The 23265-nt window shown below is 36.0% G+C and overlaps 1 protein-coding gene across 1 annotated transcript; it reads right to left on the bottom strand.

The window, feature by feature from the left end:
* Positions 1-429: 429 nt before the first annotated feature.
* LOC126714465 (DExH-box ATP-dependent RNA helicase DExH9) lies at positions 430-18543 on the bottom strand. The gene is made up of 14 exons (XM_050414624.1): positions 18061-18543; positions 16889-17089; positions 16585-16803; positions 15188-15526; positions 14445-14549; positions 12602-12712; positions 11688-11938; positions 5743-5866; positions 4346-4628; positions 4103-4257; positions 3420-3572; positions 3088-3320; positions 2256-2520; positions 430-1032 (listed from the first exon to the last, which is right to left on the bottom strand). Exons 1-14 carry the CDS (start codon positions 18337-18339, stop codon positions 754-756), a joined length of 2997 nt encoding a protein of 998 aa, XP_050270581.1. The 5' UTR covers positions 18340-18543; the 3' UTR covers positions 430-753.
* Between the last annotated feature and the right edge of the window lie 4722 nt (positions 18544-23265).

The following is a 23265-nucleotide window of genomic DNA, read 5'->3' as shown; positions in this document are numbered from 1 at the left end:
CTCCATTAGTTATATAGGCAGGGAGACAACCATAATTAACATCACTAATAACACTCATTTTTTAAATTTCAAAAACCAATAGCGCTCACTTGAAATTTGAAAAAAAAGACTAGGCAAAGTAGTAACAGTTTAGGTGAACTTTTTAAAATATTTATTGTTTAAGCAATATTATGTTATATCTCTCTATGTATGCTGCTCATACTGCCAATAAAGATGGCACTTACAACGTTGTGCCATATCTAAGCCAAAATGTATTGAATAGGTGCCCAGATTTACCATGCAACACATTGCAAGGGCTCAACCAATCAAGGTCATGGATTATTGTGGATAAAATTGCAGTGCATAAATACGCAAACTTCACAGTATCAGTTTATGCCAACTTCATCCAAGTTTGCAAGGTGTCATGAACCTATTAAATGCGCGCACACATACACAAATGAGATCCAATAATTGGTATAACATTTCTTATAAATTACATGTTCATTTCGATCTGCATATATCTTAGCAAAACTAAAACAAACATAAAGAAATAAAAATAAAAGAAAAAAGAAAAACAATTATGATTTTTAATGTTCATCCCAAAATTGCTGATGCTGTGCCATCCTGAACCTATGCTAATCACCTCTTCTTGCCCTCTACAAAGAGACCTCCCTAAATATATGGAGTTGAGATTAATTTGTGATGCTTCTACATCCCTAGGCAGCATCACAAATACTAATAACAACTATTAAAAAAAATCATTTTCCTGGTAAACTACAAGTACAGAGATGCTGCAAAGACTATATCTCTCTTGATCTTAGAGACAGCCTCTTCAAATTTTGATTCAAGCTCAGTTTCTCCAATAGATTTTGCTGCTTGTATGAGCTGCTGAAGAATTTCCTCCAGTCTACGAATTGCCCGAATCAAACTGCCCTCAAAAACCTGCGTAATTTCCATTATCTCATAGAATTTGGATCCTTTTGCCCAAGCATACACAGCCTCCATGATATCAGGCCGAAATGAACTCACAAAGCTCTCAACATCAATTTGGACCTGAGATATAGAAGAATTTAATAAACATTTCATTCAGTTGTTTGATCGATAAGATATACTCAGCTATATTGCAATTCCAAAGCATGTCAGTCATGGATGAAGCAAACTATTAAAAAGTGTCATAAGGTTGTCTGATTGGATTGATTGACCTGTACCATTATTTCTCTAGGTGTATTTATTGGGTAGAAAAAGGTCTCTTAGAGTAAGCATCTCACATTCTTGGAATTTCTGCTGAAACCGTGCAAACACAGACAGCATGATGAACTTGACATCTATTATGATGTTTAGAATGCTTGGGAGTAAGGGTTTTACCATTGAATATCCAAAGACTATACTAATTATTTTATCCATATGAGGTAGACACCTCCATGTTCCAACTATATTCCAATGAGGAAGGTTTTTTCCCTCTCTTTCTTTTTTTTTTTAAAGAAAAACAACTCACATATCCATGCAGAATTGAACTTGTGGACAGACCTCCCACCTCTCTGTATGAGGAGAGGAGATGTCATTTGGTCTCTAAGTAAAGTTAATAATGGCTCTAGATTTCTCTACAATTAATTGTGTCTAGGTGATTGCTTTTTACGACACTTGGAGAAAAATAAGTGTGGCATGGCAGATTTCACAATTGTTGTCAGCTGTCATGACCAGAGCAGCTACTTTCCATGCAGTAAAGATCAGGGTCCATTCTAATTTAGAGGCACAATGGATATCAATCTTACTTTATGCAGAAGAAAACGTTTTCTAAAGAAAGGTTCGAAATAGACATTACTCTAGAAGGAAAAAAAAAATTCAGATCATTAATCAACACATTGATGATTTCTGTCCCATCACGTAGGTTCATAATGTACAGCTCATGACCAGAGAAGCTTTATTAAGCTCATCGTCGCATCTCCTAAATCCTCACAATGCACTTCACTTTTAATTGGGAACCAAGACATGAAAATTCTCCTTGTAGGTAATGTGTTCTTCTACTTTAGGTTTTGGTCTCAAACACCCCCTCCTCCCACTCGGAGGAAAAAAAAAAACATGAAAATCGCTAGGGCATTGCATGATACACTTCATTCTCTTGTAGCCCAAAGTTTATTTAACTATATCTCCAAAATTTATGTCTAAATTGCGTTTCAAATTCCATCCAAGTGTAATAACCATGTTGCCCAATTATTTATAGTTGAGTTAAAACTTAGAACAAGATAATTTACAACACTGAGTATAAGTTCTACTACCTTGCACTCAAGCTGAACTTTAGCAACCTTACGAGCTGTATCTTGTAATTGTGCAAAGAGCAATTCAAGTTCTTCCCTAGGCTTTGTAGCATTTTGAAGTTTCTCCTGCCAGACAAAACAAGAAAGCAGAGAAACCATCTCTTCCACTGTAACGTCCTTTAAAACCCCATTGAACATTAGCTCTGTCAGTGTCAACTCATCCGCACTACTGATTTCACTAGCAACTCTCCCCTTCAACTCCACAACATCATCACTTGTGGCATACCTGCAATCAAATCCACTCCAGGAATTTTAGTAAAACAACTTAACAAGGTTCATGGAAATATGGAAAAGTATGCCTTTAAATACTATCATTAAGGTTCATAATTTTTTTGTCACCCAAAAAATAAAATTACAGATATTCAGATCAAATAATTTAAATACTATCATTAAGGGAAAAAAAATCATAAAATAAAAACAATAATAATGTGCACTACGAATATATATATAGGGTTGAGTTCAAGTTACACCTAGTGTAACTTTAAGCAATATTACACCACTTAATAACTTTTTATTTTTTATTTTTTGAGAAACCAAAAGAACATAGAGATCCTAAAAATGCATTTGCAAAAAAGATGTTCCTTTATAGTGTTTATGGTTCAAAAGAAATTAAATTATGTAACAACAAAACATAATTCCAAAACAACAGAGTAAACATTGGTCAGGAGCGAACTCCTGCTTCCTGAACTGATCTTATGTTACAAAGCTTGTGAATCAAGAAGCTAACAAAGTGAAATAAGGGGTGTAGGACCAAGAAGTAAGGTGAAGTGAAATTAGCAACAAGTTTCATTACCCTAGCCTCCGAAGAACCCGTTTTCTTGCCTTAAGTTCATCCTTAAAAGCCAATACAGTGGAAGAACGTATTGACTTCTTAATTGACTTGATCTTTGCTGTCAATTCGTGCTTTGTGTGTAAAACTTTGAGCTTTTGTTCAATAAGGGGAGATTTAGCAACTTCATGCTTGTCAAAAAGGCTCTCTAAAGCCTCTATTCTACGAGCCGCTTTTTTGTATGAGCTACTTTGAATCTGAGAATAAAAATTAAAAAAAAAAAAAAAATCAGGGTTGTAATCAAATAATATATACGAACATGTGTGAATGTGGAAAATGAATTTGGAGTACTATACCTTCATATCTTCTTCTGGATCTAGAAGGGGCACCCCTTTTTCGGCAAATCTAGAAAGAACTTCTGAAACCTTCTTCAGTGTGTTTTCTCGAGCTTCCAAGGGCAAAAGATCTTTTGGTATAGTGAACAATTTGAGACTACTCAAACTAATAATCTGTTCATAGTATCAGACAGCCAAAAAATTCTTTAATGGGTAATCGATATATGCAATGAAGAAAATGTTTAAATAGTAAACTGGCATCAGAGAAGAATAGCATGCATCACCAAAAGCAATTGCACTGAGAACATCAAAACTGTTTGAAATAGTGGAGAGGGAAGAAAATAAATCAAGTAAAAAGAAAATTCTTTTAATTGTAGAGTTAAGTGTTTTTTTTTTTTTTTTTCTTCTCTCTCTCTCTCTCTCTCTAAAAAAAGCACATGATTATCATGCATTTAATGAAGACCAACCCTTTCAAAGAATCAGCACATCAGCAAATTTGAAAAGCTACTCATCTCAACAGTCAAATAACAACCAAAAGAGATCAACTCCAAATTCAGTTCATGATATTCCTTTTTTATAACTAAAGTGCCTAAATGTAATAGAGTCAGAAAGCCCAAAAGAAGTCGCAATGCAATTTTCAATGAATAGAATAAGCAAGGAAATTGAAAATATATAAAACAAAAGAAGAAAGGGACTTTGCTTGCCTGAGATAAAGGAACAGAAACAACAACAGGTTCCCCAGGCTCTTTAAATGGAACAATCTTAATGGTTTTTTTCCCAATTCCATCTTTGCTCACCACACATCTTGTAAGAACATCCACTGTGTAGTCTGCATCTTCTGGCTTCCTATTTGCATCATCTGGAACACGCATTGAAATATAAGCATTCATTGAACTAGATTGAAGGGAGATGAACCTGTTTCATGAGAAACCATTGATAGTTCTCACCTTCAGATACAGTTTTCACTCTTTCAAAATTTAATATTACTCCCCATGTGACCTCATCCTTGATAGAGAAAGATGGGGAAGCTTCTTCACTCTTATAGCATTGAATACATACAAGCCTGCTAGCCTGCAAGAAAGGCAAGCAGTACCTTGGAGAAAACAAAATATCACGAACATCCTTCTTCAAGCTCTTGTACTGCTGTAGCAGATCATAATAATTTTTCAAACTATCTTCTTCTTCAATTACAATTGAATCCCTCTCTTCTTCAAGATCCTTTGCTTCTTTCTGCCAATATAACATTAATAATGGTGAGTCTAAGGTTTTCTCTCTAGAGAGAGAGAGTTTAGAATGTTCAAAATTAGCTGAAATCAAGACCAGGAAGAGTAGTGTGTAATCTTTTAGGCCCTGTTTGGTTGGGATGATTTTGGGGGTGGACGGTGAGGGGAAAATAGGGGGGATTTTGAATAGTTCCCTTGTTTGATTGGGGGGAGGGGAATAGGGGAAATGGAAAACAAAACACCCAGACCCCATCATTTTGGGGTATTTTTTTTTCTCCCTAAATGGGGGAGAAAGTGCTTAGATGGGAATTTACCCATCTGATCCTCTCCTCCCTCCACATTAATTTCCTCTTTTTTTTCTTTTTTTCGTTGCAATGTTAACATTCAGTTTCCCCCCCACACACCCCCCCCCCCCTCTTCTAAACATTAGGATTTTTTTCCTTATAAACTTTTTTTTTTAATGTAATAGGGGCATGAAAGTAAATTTATATAAACATCATTTTCTATCCTCTCATTTTTCTTCTCAACCAAAGAAAAGAGTTTTCCATCCTTTCACTTTTCCACCCCCCAAACTAAACACACATAAGGGAAAACTAAATTTTTTCTATGCCCCCACTTTTCCATCCTCCAACCAAACGAAGCCTTACAAAAGTTGTGTTCCACATTGAGACTGCATAAAAAGCATATGTTTTTATATCATGCTCTTTCCCCTTTTCACCAAAGAAAATAATTAAGCATAATAATGTATGTAAAATCCCCAGTTGCAATTCAGTTGTGTCAAAGCTATCATTCACATGGTACATGATCCTTATAAATAGGATCATAGCACCAAAAGCTGAAATAATTTAAAAAATAAAAATAAAAGAAGAAAACAATGAAATCCTTTGAAAAGACATGTTCAGCAATTGCCATCATTATTTTTCTGAAGGTTTAATAAGGAATTTGAACAGTAAAAACTTTTGATATGCTGATTTACTAGCCACAAACATATTTTATCAAAGTAATTAATTTTGGAAGTCTACTGAATTATCATAATTAGTTCATAATTTAAACCAATCACAAGCATCTTATCTAAAAGGAAAAGACCAATTGAAATATGTCCTCTGTCAATATCAACTAACCTCAAGACTAGGAATGGCACGGTCAGCTTGGAACTGATAGAATGAATTACGGAGCAAATTTTCAGGATCTCCATCTTCACAACGCATTTGGTTCAAAAGCATATTGTAGCTTAAATGGAAGGCACTGCAAAGCAAGGGAGATGGAAATCAGTGGAGGAAATTCCAACAAAATGAAAAGAGATTATATAATTAACAGTAAACCTACAAAACTAATATTTGATTCCCTCAATGATTTCTGCTTTATTTTTAGTGTCTTGAATCAAAACAGAATTATGGTTTAAGTTTGTTCAATTAAGATATCTTCACAGTCAATCGCACCCACATATATGTGACTTGAAATACAGTTTCTTTAAAAAATTCTTCAGGCTATGGATGATGTACCTACTTCATAAGAAGTGTGAAATGTAGCCTCTTTTGAATTACTTTTGAATTACTCTAACTTCCAAACTCATGAATTTGTTTAGTGATTCCAATCAACTTGTCCTTTCAATTTCGAATATAAGTTTGTGCTTTAGAAACAACACTTTTTACTAACCACACACACACCAAAAGAGGAAAAGGTAAAAATAAATATTTAAAAAGAAAAAAAAGAAAAAAAAAAAAAAGGGAAACGCTGCACCACCAGCTCACAAAGACTTAATATGCCAAAAACTGTAAAATATAGCCAATATCTAAAGACAGACCAAATGGGGGGAAATGGAGGAATGATGTGTTTATTTCTTGATCATTTAGGTTTCCACCAGACTACACATTCCTAACTTCATGAGGCAACTAAGTTCCAAATTTAACAGTGTCAAGTCTCTTTCTGACTTCTTTTTCCAAGATAATAAAACAAATCCAAAAAAATGCTCCTCCATTGAGTACCATGTGTCAAGCCTCCTTTTGACTTCCTAAAGAATTACAACTTGAAGTCTAAGAGATCTGTGAAATCTACTAAAGAGTTACAAGAGACCCCCTATAATATTATACCATACAAACAAAGACCACAAATATATATATATACTAAACCTCAATAACAAAGCTCTCAACCCCTTCAAGTTTGATTATCATTCAACCCTTTCCAACAAGAGTATACACATCTATCACCTTCTCCGGCATCATCCAATGTAACCCAAATGTAGAAAATACGAAGGACCACAAATCATGAGAAAATGGACCATGTAGTAACAGATGACCTGCTACACTTACAGAAACAATATCAATTAACAATGACAACATTCTTTTCAATAAGATTATCCACTGTCAAAATCTTACCCATGAAACAATATCGATTAACAATGACAACATTCTTGTCAATAAGATTATCCACTGACAAACCCAAGCATCTGTCAACACAAGAAAGCTACATTCTTACAACAAATATTCATCCATGGAAAATGGTGGAAAACTTACCACTCAAGCTTTTGTAATAAGAACAAACACTGAACTTCTCATACAGTTCAATACCCACTTCATATGATCATCTCTTCTGTCAACAGGAATATTAAAGTACAACAAATCCATTAGAGACCCAACCAGTTCCAATTCCCTTCATGAAAAGCTCAAACACATCCTAGATTCCAATAACACAGTCCCTCCTCTCTTGAATTCAAAAGAGACGGATGCATCTTTGCCACTGCATTCCAAAATCTAGTCCTCTTTCCATCTCCTTTGATAAAAGAAATTTTGGCAGCAATTTCTCCCAACCAACTCTAATACCTTCCCAAGTACGACCCATAAGGCCTTCTTACTTCCTCGTAGGTCCAATCACCCACTCTTTCCCATATTTTGTATGAATAAAATGTCTCCAAAAGTGATGATGCTCCTCAGAAACCTCCATATCCACTCACCCAACAAAGCTTGGTTTAGGTTTTGGGTTATAATCATTTATACTATTAAATTTTTTTTTTGATAAGTAAGAATGATATATATACGAAAGGCTACTCTATGCAAGAAGAGTAAAGAGCAAAACCAGAGAATACAAGGAGAAGAAAACAGAGAAAAAACAAAAAAAGAAAGAAAACCAAACAACAAATTACTTATAGAGAGAAAGAGAGCTAAGAAAAGAAGGGAGAGAATCACAAGTCGTGAGTCCCCATGCCCTAGACCAATCAAAAAGAGTTCCACTAAAGTTAATCTAGGAATAACCCAAGACAAGCCAAAAGTTATAAAGACAAAGCTCCAAAACCGATAAGCCATCCCACAATGAAGAAATAAGTGGTCTACCATCTCTCCACAATGACGGCACATAATACACCAGTCCACAAAAACCAATCTCCTCAATTTCAGGTTATCACCCGTTAGGATCTTATTCCAAGCAACACACCAAACAAAAAAGGAAACTTGCCTAGGGGCCTTTGCTTTCCATATAGCTTTCCAAGGAAAGACAGTTGAGGGAGAGTTCCTTAGTTTGTTATAATATGACCGGATGTTAAAATCTCCATTAGGCTTCAAGTTCCATCTCATCCGGTCTCCCACATCCATTGGAGGAGTATTAGCTCCCAATATATGAAGAAAATGCAGCCCTTCATCCATCTCCCAATCATTAAATTCTCAAAGAAAACGAACATCCCAAATTCTTCTATTCTCCACCCCCTACCTCGACAAAGAGGCTTCTACAGATACCTCTTTATCAACGGCAATACCATACAGCCTTAGGAAGGCCAAATGAAAAGGTTGATCCCCATTCCACCCATCCTGCCAAAACCTCACTCTATTCCCCAACCCAACAACAAACTGACAATTTTTGCTAAAATCCTCCCATCCCACGCGAATACCTCTCCACAAACCACACCCATGAACTCCCCTACCTAGCTTTGAGGTCCATCCCCCCCATTCTTCCCCATTTTTTGAAGCTACCACCCTCCTCCATAACCGACCCTCTTCCTTCCCAAACTGCCACAACCATTTCCCCAGTAAGGCCTTATTGAAAGTAGTAAGTTTCCTTATCCCCAAGCCCCCATTGGCTATAGGCGCACAAATTTTATCCCATCTTACCAGATGAGTCTTGCTATCACCCCAAAGAAAGTCCCTTTGCAACTTTTCAATTTTATTAGCCACATGAGTAGGGATTGTGAATAATGATAGAAAATATGTAGGAAGACTAGATAGCGTACTCTTGAGTAACATCAATCGACCCCCCTTAGACAAATACAACTTCTTCCACCCGGCTAGATGCCTCTCAAATTTTTCCAAAATAGGATTCCATATTGAAGGGAAGTTATGTGAAGCCCCCATCGGCATACCAAGGGAAGTAAAATAGAATGGTTACTGTAGGAGGGGTTTTTGGGGCTCAGGCCCAATAGGCAGGCGATTCTGGCCCAATAGTCCCTCCACAATGAATTTATAGAGAGTAGGTTACAAAACTAGGTCTTGACAGAGTGAACGTAGTTATCAGCAAGCCATGCAGCCATATGGACGTGGGGATATTCCTTTTAGCTTCCTGGGATAACAGTCCGCGGGGCTGTATCTTATGCTTTGTTCCTCCAACTCCTTTTCTCTCTCTCTCTCTCTTTTTCTTCCTCCTTTTTCCGCTCCCCTAGCCATGGGGATTTTCTTCCCTTATATAGCATCCTTCTTACGATAATGACCCTACACTTGTTAATCATCTGGGCCTCTACTCGAGTGCCTGTCCCATCAGACATCCTCCTTCTTTTCTGTGAGTTGCACTGGCCAAAATAATTCTGTTCTCCTGTCCTTTCCACATTAATGCGGCTGGAAAAGTAGCTTCCTTGCATTTAATGCGGCAGTTGTGGTTGCCCCCCCCCCCGAACGTCCTACATTCTTCCTTGATTTTGGATGACCTTTCACCATGTAAAGGGTGTGAATCGGACTCCCATTTGGTGCGTCCGAGGAGGTACTCCTCCTCGGACGCCCCTAAGCAAGCCCGGCCCAACATGATTGGGCTGGGGGGTCCTCTGCCCGTGTCTTCGCTTCTTATTGTGGTTGGGCTTAGTACAAGTACTATGGCCCAACGTTGACTGACGAATTTTACCCCCACAGTTACCATTCCACATTAAGGAGTTTGAATCTCCCAAACTCCCCTCCACCTTGGGGCCAAAACTCACTTATCAAAAAATCCAAGTGTGCATGGAGATTATTATTTTGTGATATGTCCTATCAAATTTTTAAACAAATAAAAAAAGTAATCCTTGCTGATGATTCTAGTTTAATGTTTCTACATTCTAAAAATGACACTGGCTACAAAAGTTCAAGGAAAGATAAGCTTAAAGGACAAATTAATATCGACCCAAAAAAAAGAGACACAAAACAATTAAAAATTATGGTCTATATTAAATGTGGAGCTGTATGGTACCCTCCATTGGCCACATTAGTTACTATTATATCTTTTGTTTCCTTGCATTAGAAAGCTTCTGGTTCATTTTTATTTAATCTAGAGTCAAGTATATACCTATAATTTTAAATTTATGGACATGGGCTTTAGCTTCCGGTCATGCTATGTTATTGGACAATTATTGTGGTCTTTAATTAGTTAAAACCCTAGTTTGCTATTAATTTTCAGCTTAGGAGCCAATATTCTAGCAATAGCAAAAAGGGTTGTAAACGAGTCGAGCTTTTTTGAGTATTGAACGTATGAGCTTGGTTTGACAAGAAAAGTAAAATGTTCAAGCTTGGTTCAAGCCAAAACCAAGCCTAAAAACAATGTTTGAACTCAAGCTAGTCAAAAAGTCCAAAAGCTTGAGCTTGGCTTGATTCAATGGTCAACCTGAGCTCAAGTTTAATATCAAGCTCTTAAAATCCAACACAAGTACATTATCAAGCCCATTTGATTGGACAAGTGGTCCCAACTCCCAATTAGGGGATCCACAAGAATAAGTTTCAATTCAACCTCCTCCAATCCCAAGATTAAAGGTTTAGTAAAATATGGGTTTATTTTTCAAGCCCATATGAAGCTTATCACCAAGCCCATAGAAGAGCCTAGGCTCCACTTGTTTTTTATCAAGCCCTATTGTTCACGAGCCTATTCATGAACAATTTTTTTTCTTGGGCTCAGCTCATTTTTTAAACAAGCCTAAAATTAAGGCTCAAGCTTGGCTTGTTTATAAACAAACAAACATGAATTAGCTTTTTATCAAGCCAAGCTCGAAAACACCTTGGCAGCACTGTAGAATTAGGATTACTTGGACTATATATATGGATTATGGACTTAATGCTTTGATTCAATGGACATGTTTTATGAGATTTTTGAGCAATTATGCTCTTAAGGCTTAATGCAATCTTACTTTGAGGTGTAATGCCAAGATAAGGAAGAGTAGGTGCAGGACCTAGATCTTATCTTCTTCTTATTTAGGATTACTTGGACTATATATATGGATTATGGACTTAATGCTTTGATTCAATGGACATGTTTTATGAGATTTTTGAGCAATTATGCTCTTAAAGCTTAATGCAATCTTAATTTGAGGTGTGATGCCAAGATAAGGAAGAGTAGGTGCAGGACCTAGATCTTATCTTCTTCCTATTTTCCTTCTAAATTCCAATATTTTTCAATCAAATTCCAGCCAGTCCATACCTGATTTTGTTACCCTTCTTGCATTTATTCTAAAATACCTTGAGAATTTTGTACCACATCACTTCTTTCACCAAATCCCTATGATAAAAACTCCAAACACATATTAGGGAAATTCATGCCCTGTTCCTCACCTCAGAACCATCCTCAAAACTTCTGTATTTATTTGCCTCAACCAACATCACCAATTCTATCCTAGCACAATTAACTAAATGCAACATTCAAGAGGAATAGGATGATCAACAAAGAAAAGAAAAATAGCTAAAATAGCAGGCATCAACCAAAAATAATCATATGAAAGTTTTTCCATGTTAAACCCTGAGGAAATATTCCACATTAAATATTAGCTTGCTCTAAATTAATAAGTTCATTGTCAGGTCCTGCTGCATCAGACGTTTTCAGAACATAAAGGTCACCAGAGAAACACCATCCATACCTGTTCAAACAATCAGCACTTCCTTTAAGCATCATTTTAGCAGTAGAAGGTTCCAATTTATCATCAAGCATAAGGATGCATATTCCACGCGTATCAATACCTCGACGACCAGCACGGCCACTCATCTGTATATACTCTCCACTGGATAGCCATCTGAACTTATCTCCATCAAATTTACGGACATTTGTAAACACAACAGTTTTTGCAGGCATGTTCAAACCTATGCTGAAGGTCTCTGTGGCAAATAAACACTGGAGGAAAATGAACCTTAGTAATGCATCGAATGAATATAAATTTACATTCAATGAAAGTAATAAAAATAGATAACCTAAAATATGTGCACCTGAAAGGTGCAAATGAACCTTAGTAGGTCCAGAAATGAGAAAAAAAGTAAAGAAGAAAACAATAACCTCATTTTTCAAAAATCCCCAAATATAAATAAGTTAAAGAAAGAAAAAGGAAAACCATATATATATTTGTGAATCAGTTCCTTAGCAAGTCAATCATTTGCTCTCCAAAAAGATGGCAAAAAAATATATAAAAGAAACTCCTTATTAGTCTTTGAACATTGAACAACCTAATGGCATCAAATTGGAACAGAATGAAAACAGGCACAGGGTTCAGGAGGACCAAAAGTATAGTTAATGAGCTAAGAACTAAAAATAATGTTGCTCATGGTCTGCTCAAGACCCCTGATTCCAGTTGTGTACAAGAGTGTTTTGCATTTCTGCATTATAATATCAGAAATTATCAGGACTGCCCATGTGAACGGTAGAAATATGCTTAAGTCACTCATTAGGTCCGAGAAGCTATTCATAAACATAATTATTATTTTAAATTTATAATGTCTCAGTAAGTCCCAAAAGATATGCATAATCATAATTATTATTTTAAATTTATAATGTGCTCCCAACCTTGATCAGTCCTTCTTGAAATAGTATCTCAATAACTTCCTTCAAAATGGGAAGCAAGCCAGAATGATGCACACCTATTCCACGTTTCAAGAGGGGTAAAATATTTGAAACCTGTGTAAAGATAAAATAAAATAAAAAAAATCAAAAGCTTGAAAATTAATGTAAAACAACAAAAGCCAGATTCATGAACTATTTTCAGCATAAAAACTAGATGTAAAAGGGGCCAACTCAATGTTCTTGGCTAGAGTGCAGTAATCAAACACATAATAAAATATAATAAAATTGCCATGATGCTTAGTACATATAAACCACAGTAGGTCATCTTCTTACTACATACAATCCAAACTTTGAGCATAATTTCACAAAATTATTCCCTTTCACCACAAAAATTAATCAAATTGAATACTGATTTTTTTTTTTTTTTTTTTTTTTTTAAGATTAAAGGTATGAATGTAATAAATCAAGTGAAAAGACTACAAGAAGCCAATGTAAAAGGGCACTTCCTTCCCCTAAAAGAATAGGTGGATGATGAAGCCATGATTTCAAGACTCCCAGTGACATGTATAACTTACCAATTAAAACATAGGCACTGAAAATTCAAATTTAAAAATTCATACTTGGCTGGACTCATGTTAGTAACAACAGAATGGCTGAGTTTATCAAAATAACAACAGAATTGCTGCATTTTTATAAGTAACGAGAAATTTTATTGAAAAAAGCTGAGTACAGGAAGAAGTACAATCATACACTTAAATCACAATGCTCAAACATATCTAAAAAGGAAAAAGAATGGCTTGCAACTGTTATTACAATGATGCTGAATGTCACAATATTTTACTTCCAAGTAGGATCATTTGGATCTTTTTCATTTTTGTTTCCTTTAAATCTTCTAAAAGGTGCAAAGTCATGCATTTTTTTAATCAAGTTTATTTAGATATGTGTAGCATCTTTTGAACAGACTGTAAATCGAAGCCTTGAGGCCCCAAAAGACAGAAACCCTAGGAGATTAATAAACTTTGCTACTGAAGCACAACAGCCTGTTAGCCATTTTGTTTCTATCTCCTTCAGCTGGGTAAATCAAGAAGAAAACAAGGCAGCCCATGTGTTAGTGAGATGATCCTTTAGAAGCTCTGCTTTTGGTTTTTTTTGGTCCAGCTTCTCTCCGCATGTTGTAGATGTTATCATGGTAGAGGAGCAGAGGCTTAGATTGTGTTTTGGCTGCTGTTTTGTTCATCTTTAACAAAATCCTTTGCATTCATAAATAAATAAATAAAAAGCTCCTCCTCATTGTATCTACATCCATAGATGGGCCACATCATGCCATTATAACTTGATTGTATTTGTTAAATTTAGGTTGCCCATTTTTAAACAAGCACCTATCTTCATTCAAATCCAACCAACGTTTTCCACTTATGCCTCTCCTAGAAACCATGGAAGGTCTTACTGTATTGCAAGATCATCAAAACCCCACTTTACTTGTTTACCAGGAAATAGAAAGGAAATTGAAACATGGACCAAAGAAAAAGAAAGAGGAAAGCAATTGAAACATAGCTACTATATAAAGTTATAAACATGGGGATATTTCATGGGGTGTGTGTGTGTGTGTGAGAGAGAGAGAGAGAGACAGACAGACAGAGAGAGGGAGAGAGAACAAATGCATTAAGGAAATTTTTATAACAAAAAAAAATGCTTAAAAATATATAGCACTAAGTAGTGGGCAACTATCCCTGCATTGCACCTGAAGTGATATATAAGGGATTGCATCAATAAAAGCTAATATTCTGAAACCAGCATATTGGCTCAAAAGCACATAAAAACAAACAGACACAGAATAAGAACTTGCCTGAGGCAGCTTCTTATCATCATCTGAAAGAATATCCATAGCACTCCAAAAGATGGTTTCTATGTTCACCTTCTCATCATCCCCATTCAGGTCCAATTTTGCCATCTATAACACCAAAAAGAGCCCAAAACCAAAACTCTAGTTCACAAGTTCTTAATTCCATGTTCATAAAAGTAGAACATGTGATGCATGATTTAAAGAAATGTAGACAAACCAAAGTATTATTTCACAGAAACAGTTTGGAGATCCATGTTCAGACACATGCATTAGATTCAGATAAACTTCAAATTTATCTAGTAGAATACACATCCTGATGAATGGTGCCAAAGATATATAAATCAGAAAGTTTGGACCAAAATAACAATGTTCAGTGGAAACGTTTCGAAGTGATTTGCTATGGGTCATTTAAAAAAATTCAAAAACATAAGAAATGAACATATATATTTGTACATATATATATTTTTTGGATACTTCATCCTTTTAATGAAGTAGTCTTTCTCAATAAAACTTTTTCTTACCTATCAAAAAATTCAAGTACAGCACATCATGTCATATGGTTGTGAAGAAAGCAAAACTGATTCCAAATTATCTTCCTCTAAAGTCTACTTGAAAAAGAAAATTAAAAAAAAAGAAGACCAAGCTAACAATTGTTAAACCTAAAAAAATTTAAAAAGAAAGGAATCAGGACTCCCTCACTCTTTATGCTGCAATGAAGTACAGGTCACAAGAACATGGAGTAATACCTGCATTGCAAGAAATTCGCATTCTCTTTTGCTAAAGCTGAAAAGTATGACAGGATCATATTGACGCTGAATGATCATTTTCACCATCTTGAAGATGTCACTTTCTTCACCAACTCTGCCCATAGCCAATCCCTTTTGCCACTTCCCATTCTCCTTTTTCTTGTCACCCTCACTAGCAGGGACAAGCGAGTTTAAACCTTTCTGAAAGCTATCCTCACGAAATTTTCCCTTTTCATCCACCACCAAGTAAAGACCATCACCGCCAGAAGGGAAAATATAATGCTGAAGAGGTGTTGGCCTATAATCTGTATAAACAATGTGACATGGTTGTTGGTGAACCTGCATTAATATCAGCAAATTAAGTCACATATTTTTCCAGTGAAAAATTCAAACAATACTAAGTAAATTGGATCAGAATGTTTTTTGCGTCAGGGAAATCGCTGGTGATTCAGTAGCTGCACATAAATAATATAAACTAACAAATGTGGAACTTGTAGTATGACTTCTTCCATTCATTCACTTATACACAATATCATAAAGACTCAAATTTCTCGTTCATGTACAACCTAGCATGGAACAAAAGCATCATGCTCATCACATCTTCAGGTGCTTAAAATTAACAATAGGGTTAAAAATGTCAGCCCTGGGATGGTCTTGAGCCCAAACTTTGTGCTTCACATGGATGCATGGAGAAGGATATATCATAGACAGAAGGAAAGCAATATTCAATAAAGGATATTGCCAAAATAAGAACTTCTCACAATCTGATGTCCAAAAATGGCCCTAATGTCAAACATCAGATCATAGAAGAGGTCATATTTTGGAGTACTCATTCTAGAAAGTTTGAAGGGTACTCATTCACTTCCTTAGATCTTAAAAACTCCTCATTGAAATAATTTTTTTTGCATCTTTTTATTTTCTTTGGTTATCTTCCATTGCATACATGTACTTCCTGTAACCAAACCATTTACATTTAACTTGCACCTCAATCAGTCATAAATAGTTAAATACTTTTCAAAATAAGCAAAAATTATTCAACCAGCCTCTACAAGCTTTTTTTCTTGCAAGCAAACGAACAAGACCAGGAGCACAATATTTATTGGGTCCAACCAAATAGAACTGCAAACTGAAGTCCTGTGATGTTTGTATATGAGACCTTTGTACTCTAGCATAGATTTCAATTGTTCTTTCAGTTTTTCTAATCCCAGATTTTCAAAGAAGATCTATGTCATCTCACTGATCATATTCTGCATGTGTAAACTCAACAGTCCTGTGAGTAATTACAACCATGATTAATCCTTAATCATTTTCTGCATGCAATGTTGTTGAGAGTCTAATAAGCATCTGCAATCTCCTTCAATGTATAAGGGAATAATATTCAATCAAGGGAAAATCACCTTAGCAACCCAATCAGCAAATTCCTTTGCATTAGGTACAGTTGCCGATAGGAATACAAATCGAGATTTCCTTGGGGCCATAACGATGCTTTCCTCCCAAACTACACCTCTTTCCCGGTCACGCATGTAATGTACTTCATCAAAAATAATCCAAGCAACCTCTCGCGTAATCTCCGACCCTTTGTACTGCATACTACGCCAAATTTCTGTAGTCATCACCTGAAATTAAATTGAAATTTAGTAATCAATAAATAAACAATGCTAAAAAAGAACAACAAAAATGGACAGTGGCCAAAACACCTACCAAGCAAGAAGCATTCGGCTCAATTGTCACATCACCTGTCATCAACCCAACATCTGAAAACTCTTGTTTGAACTCCCTATATTTTTGGTTGCTGAGCGCCTTGATTGGTGAAGTGTATATGACCCTCTGCTTATTTCGCAACGACATAGCAATCGCATACAATGCTACCACAGTTTTCCCAGCAGAAGTATGGGCTGACACCTGAAAATGAATGGAAATATGAAGTCATTTTTTTATTTATTTTTTTTTTTAAATCAAAATTGTTTGTTAGGAACTCATGCCACTAAAATCCTTGGTCATATGAGAGGAGAGGATAGCCTAAACAATCAAATCACAAGTCACAACTGTCAGTACATTGGTAAATCTTTTCAGTCAGACTCTTTTTCCAATATTCTATAACTTAAGAGAAAGTTTTGACAAATATATAGTTGGCGAGATTAAATGAACTTGAAATCACATTCCATTTTATAACCCATCCAATCCAACAGGAAAATTATTTAGAATTATTTTTACTTCCAGAATTTGTAACTAATTATATCAGAACTTGTTCTGAATCCCTTAATTCAGTACTCCAACTGCACAGACTACAAAATGTCTAGTGTCCAATTTCACCTACCACCAATACCATAACCAAAACCCCGGACCCTTGGAATAGACCACACCACTCTCTCTAGGGACCAATCACAAACCTTTTGCAGTTAGTTCCGATACTAAATTCATAAAGATCAATAACAAGTCACTTCCTGACTAAGAACCCTATTTACTCCAACTAAAAGTTATCCACATTCTAATAACCCGAACCGAATTAACTGATCATACCCAGTGCACCTTTGCAGGGTCTGGCAGAGGTTATGGTAAGCAGCCCTACCCCCATTTTATTGGGGAGGCTAATTCCCAAACTCAAACCTGCGACCTGCCACACCAAGGCAAGGCTCAACCTCTAACCCTCAAGACTTAAGGTATAGCATCAAAATTCACTATTTTCAGTACTTCATTTTTTATTTTTTTAACTCCATTTTTTTTCCTTTTCCTCTCCTCCATTATAGCTATGTAATAGTGGAATAGACATGATAAGTTCCAAAATGTTTGCTAAAGCTAAAACTAAAACTAAAGCACACAGATCAGGACAAAACGACAAGTAAAAGATTCAAAATTTTCAGCATATAGTTTACCATGACGGACTCGCCGTTTTCAAGGCAGTTGATGGATTCGGACTGGAAAGGGTCTAAAGTGAAAGGGAACTCTTTCGCCGCCGCCGAAGCCGAAGAGGAAGGAAGAGGAGGAGGAGGAACATAGCCTTCCGGATACGACACGTCGTGTAAGCAAGCAACGGGTTCTTCGTCGTTGTTGGCGGAGGGAAGCGGCGAGTCGCTTTCTCTCTGCTTTTGTTTCGGCGGAGGTAGAGGTTCCGCTACTGTGTCGCCCGTCGATTTTCTCTTCAACGAACCCATGATTGCTTTGGCAAACTCAACTGTGGAGAGGCTCAACGGCTTTATATAGCTTTCGAAGGGAAAGGAAAGACCTAAAGCTTTGAATCAAAGCAAGTTTTATTTTAAGATGTTGTGTAGTTCTGAAGAAGGACAGGGCGCCGTTGCGGTGCTCGTGTCGTTTTGCGTACATTCAGAACCAGAGCTACTTTATGCCGGCGCTAACATAACTTTCGTGTCTTGAAACGCACCGTTTTGAGTCCATAAAAAGAAAAGGCACCCTTCCTTCCGGTATGTATTTTTAAAAATTTTCTAATTTTTTTTTTTATAAATTTTATCCCTTTTTTTTGTAATTTAACAAGGCACCTCTTTTTGTGGAGGGACAAACCGGGTGTACCACTCATGTGATCATACACACAATGGTGCACATTCACTTAAGCCCAATGCTTATAAGTCGAAGGTGGGAGGTGTCTCTTCCCAATGTGGGATTGAGCAAATTCGTGAGGGTTTTCACCCAAAGCAGACAATACCTTCTAAGGGAGAAGTTCATCCCTCCACATTTGTGATATTGAGATATGTTTTGGTTTTGAGTGATTATTGCTTGGTGAAGCAGTTACTTGTTAGTTCTAAATTTTATATTTAAAATATTTATTTGTTTGTTTTTTCATAATTTTTTTTTATTTTTATAAAATCTAATAAATAGGTCGACACAATTGACCCGTTTAATAAATGGGTTGTGTTAGGATTAAAGAATATTAACCCGTTTAATAAACATGTCAGGTTAGTGTTGATCCATATAGTCGGATACTCATGAGTTGACACGACACGCAAACACGAAGTACCACCCTAGTTGAGAGAGAGTGGTCGTGGTTAGGTATGAGAGGAAGGCAATTAATTAGTAGGAGAGAGAAAAACAATAAATAATGACTAAAATAGAATTTTTAAAGTTGAATATTGAGTCTAATGTAGAAGTACCTACAAATGAGTGGGTTAAAATAGTTTTTTACATTAAATTTGACTAAATTGGCACTAGGCCTAATGCAAATGCTCTAAATAGTTTCATATACAAATATAATTATATTAAATTGTTAATAATTATCAAATTTTATATTTAAATAAATAATTAAAGATTAAAAAAATTATTTTTTTAGTAAGATTCATTTGAAGTCATTACAAGATTTGAAAATATATGTTATATGTTATCAATAATGTTATTTAAAAAAAAAAAAAAAAAAACTCATTTATGGAGCGAGTTGTGAATCATGAATAAGTTGTGGCAAAAGTGGTTACAACTCGAATAAGTTAGTCCCTTTTGGATATACATTACTTTAAGTTTCTTTAAAAAACTTTTTCCCCTCTCCCCATGTGTGTGTGTGTTAAAAAATACTTAGTATTCTCCAAAAAAAAAAAAACTCAAATAAGTTGTGCTTTAGTTGTGTCACATAATAAGTTTTGGCAAAAGTGGTAAGTTGTGGAATCCAAATCTTCTTTCCCATTTTTTCTTCTCTACTTCATACTCCACTAATAAAAACTTGTCATACGTACACCCATTTTCAAGAGATAATTACAGTAAACCCACCTGTGGTATGACCCGTTTTCACTTTGCCTACCTGTGATTCAATCATTTACACTTTGCCCACCTAAGGTAACTTTCGTTAGCCTTCCGTAACCCACATCTCCGTTTGCCGTTAGAAAAACACATTTTTAGGCAAAAACAAATATAACAAGAATAAAAAAGCTAAGGTTTTGATTGCTTAAAAACTTCTATAAGAACAAAGTGGAAGAATAGCACACAAATCCCACTCTGATCTTGGCTTTTCTCCCCATTGTGGTTGGGATTCAAAGTGGGTTTGAAGTTGGAAATGGGGGTGGTTTGCTACATGGTTGGGTTTCATTTGAGTTGCCTCAAATGAAACTCCATGGCCAACCCTTCAAGCTCGTTTCCCTCAATCATTGACACCACCTTAGCGATGAGCTCCTCCTTCTCAACGGCGAGCTCCTCCATCAGACCTTCATGGCCGACCTTTCAAGCTCCCACAATAAATCTCACCGAGCCCTCTCTCTCACTCTAAACCTGAGCTCAATCTCTCTAAGCTCTCGGCCTAAGCTCTCTCTAAACCTCTGTTCTCTCATCTCTAAAACTCTCTCAAACGAACTCCATGGCCGCCCCTCTCAAGCTCACCCCCTCACATTAACGTCGCCACCTCAGGCGGCCTCGCCTCATCAGACCCTCATTGAGCCCTCACCAAACCCGAGCTCCCTCTCTCTAATCTCTAAAAAGCTCTTAGGCCGAGCCTCCCTCGAACTTCCAAGGTCACCCATCTCCAATCATCAAGCACCACCACTACTCCATGGTGGTTCCTCTGCTTTCTGCGTCTCGGCCTAACCTGGGTTTTGGGGGTTTGTTAATGGTGGGTTTGGGTGAATTTTCCAAAGGGTTTTCTTTGTGTTGGATTGTGAATTAAGTTTTGGTTTGATAAAAGGGTTTGATTGAAAGGTTGGTCTAAAGGGTTTGCTAGATTTCTCTCCCTGTCTTACATTCCAATCTAGCACCTAGAAGCCACCACCATGACACCAAACCCATGGCTGATCTACCATGATCCAAATCCACGGCTGGATTTTTCTATACCTCACACTTCAGTTGTTGGCTTATCTCTATCTCACTCTCTCTTTGTTGCTAACATTGCTGGTTGTTTTGAGATGTTGGTCTTCTTGTAAAATTTGGTTCAAAATTTTGAGTTGTTGTGAAATTGTTGATATTGTTATAGATTAAAAATAATTTCATTGAGCCATTTGATTGGCATGTTATTCCTCCACTTTGTTCTCATTGAAGTTCATGAGCAATAAAAAACCCTAGCTTTTTTATTCTTGTTATATTTGTTTTTGCCTAAAAATGTGTTTTTCTAACGGCAAACGGAGAGGTGGGTTATGGAAGGCTAACAGAACTAATTTCAGGTAGGTAAAGTGTAAATGATTGAACCACGGATAGGCAAAGTAAAAACGGGAAATACCACAAGTGGGTTTACTGTAATTATCCCTAAATTCAAATATAATTTTCTGATTTTTTCTTATTTTAGTTTCTTAAAATAAATAATAATAAATAAATAAAAACCTAAACCATCCCCACCTATCACCACCACTACCATCGCCACCGCCACCAACCTTCGACGACGTCATCAATGACCAACCATCACCTTCGACCACCAGCCACCACCAGCCACCATAATTTAAAGCTAAACCATCCCATCAGCCATCAACCACCAACCACCAACCACCACCACTGGCCGCCACCACCACAATCGTTCCTTCGCCACCCCCAACCTTAGCTGACGTCATCAATGTCCAACCACCACCTTCAGCCACTAGCCACCACAATTGGCCACCACCACAACCAGTCACCAAACCACCCCCACTAGCATCAACCTTTTTTGACACCACTAAGAAGAGATTGCCAATGTCATAGAGTGAAGCGTAGTTGTCAATGTAATACCCCAATTTTGTTTTTATGATTATCACCGCACCTTGTCATTTTTAATATTGAGTTGAGATACTATATGTGTGTGCATAGTAATATGGGAGTAGACAATTTTGTTATTTATTTATTTATTTATTTATTATTTTAATTGCCGCACCAAATTGTATGCACTAGCATACAATTTGGTGTGGCAATTAAAATAATAAATAAATAAATAAATAAAAGATGAAGATGTTTTATGGGCTTCTTGGAGACTAAAGAGATAAGCTCAAGTGGATTTTAAACTCCAGCCCACTACCCCACCAAGCCCACATCTTTGATGTGTTAAAATATAAGTTGGAGGAAAAGATAAATTAGGGTTTTCATAGGAAGGATTTTTAGCAAGGAGCTTAAGAGGTGTTTTTTTTTGGAGTTAGAGCACATACAATTGAAGAGGCAATCAGATCGTTCAAGATATAATTTCTCACCATTAGAAACAAAGAATTAAAAGTTTATAAGGTTATCTTGGAATCAGTTGTGATGTTAGATTGTTCAGAAGTTTGATTTTGGTCCTAAAATTCTACTTATATTTTACGGTTAGATTTGCCGCTGTGTATCCATGAACAAAGGTATGACTATTACGTCTTCATTAAGATATATATATATAAAATCCTAGATTGAGCCACGGAATTTCAAGAATCTGTGATTTTGGCTTAAGTCTTCCTTTGGTTTTGTACATATAAAAAAAAAAAAAATATATATATATATATATATATATATATATATATATATATAATAAGTCCATGATGCTGCCACCGTTTCATTGAGATTATTCTATTAAAACCATTGAAGTCATATATTAAAGTTTGGAATTGGCTTTTGTGGGAGTATGGTTCTCACTTTGTTCTCTGTGGGTCCCTCGAATAGGTATACATTGCCATCAGGTCTTCTATTAGATTTGTATATATTAGGTCCTTTTAGTTTTGCACGTTTCTTTGATTATATATGTTAGGATGAATTAACGTTTTTTTTGGGGTTTTATATTAAATCCTAGGTTAATGATATTTTGGCTACTGCCTTCCTCATGGCAATATGAGTTTCGATTAATGCAAGGAAATATTATTGGTTAGAATATCATTGGTTAGAGAAACTTTACTATAGTGTTAAAAGTATTATTAGTTCAACAAATTTTAATCCTAGTGAGTCTATTTGTATAGTTCTATAAGTTTTATATTTTGTGGAGGATAGTAAGTAATTTCTATGATTGAATATAGGTCTTATTTAAGAGTGTTTTGAGGCTTTTTGGAGGTTGTTTCGGCTGGACTTTTAGAGGGATTCAAGTGCTGTAAGTAATTATGCATAATATGCACAAATTTTATTCTTTAGGTTCTTTAGAAGTCAAAGGTTTTCAAAAGTTATGTTTTAAAGCTTACGTTTTCTAAAGTTTATTGAAAGCATTATTGTTATATCATTGAAAGAGAAACTTCAACTTTTAG

The sequence above is a fragment of the Quercus robur genome, chromosome 2, assembly GCF_932294415.1.
Source record: "Quercus robur chromosome 2, dhQueRobu3.1, whole genome shotgun sequence".
NCBI lineage: Eukaryota > Viridiplantae > Streptophyta > Magnoliopsida > Fagales > Fagaceae > Quercus > Quercus robur.
This window is presented reverse-complemented; position numbering and strand designations above follow the sequence as displayed.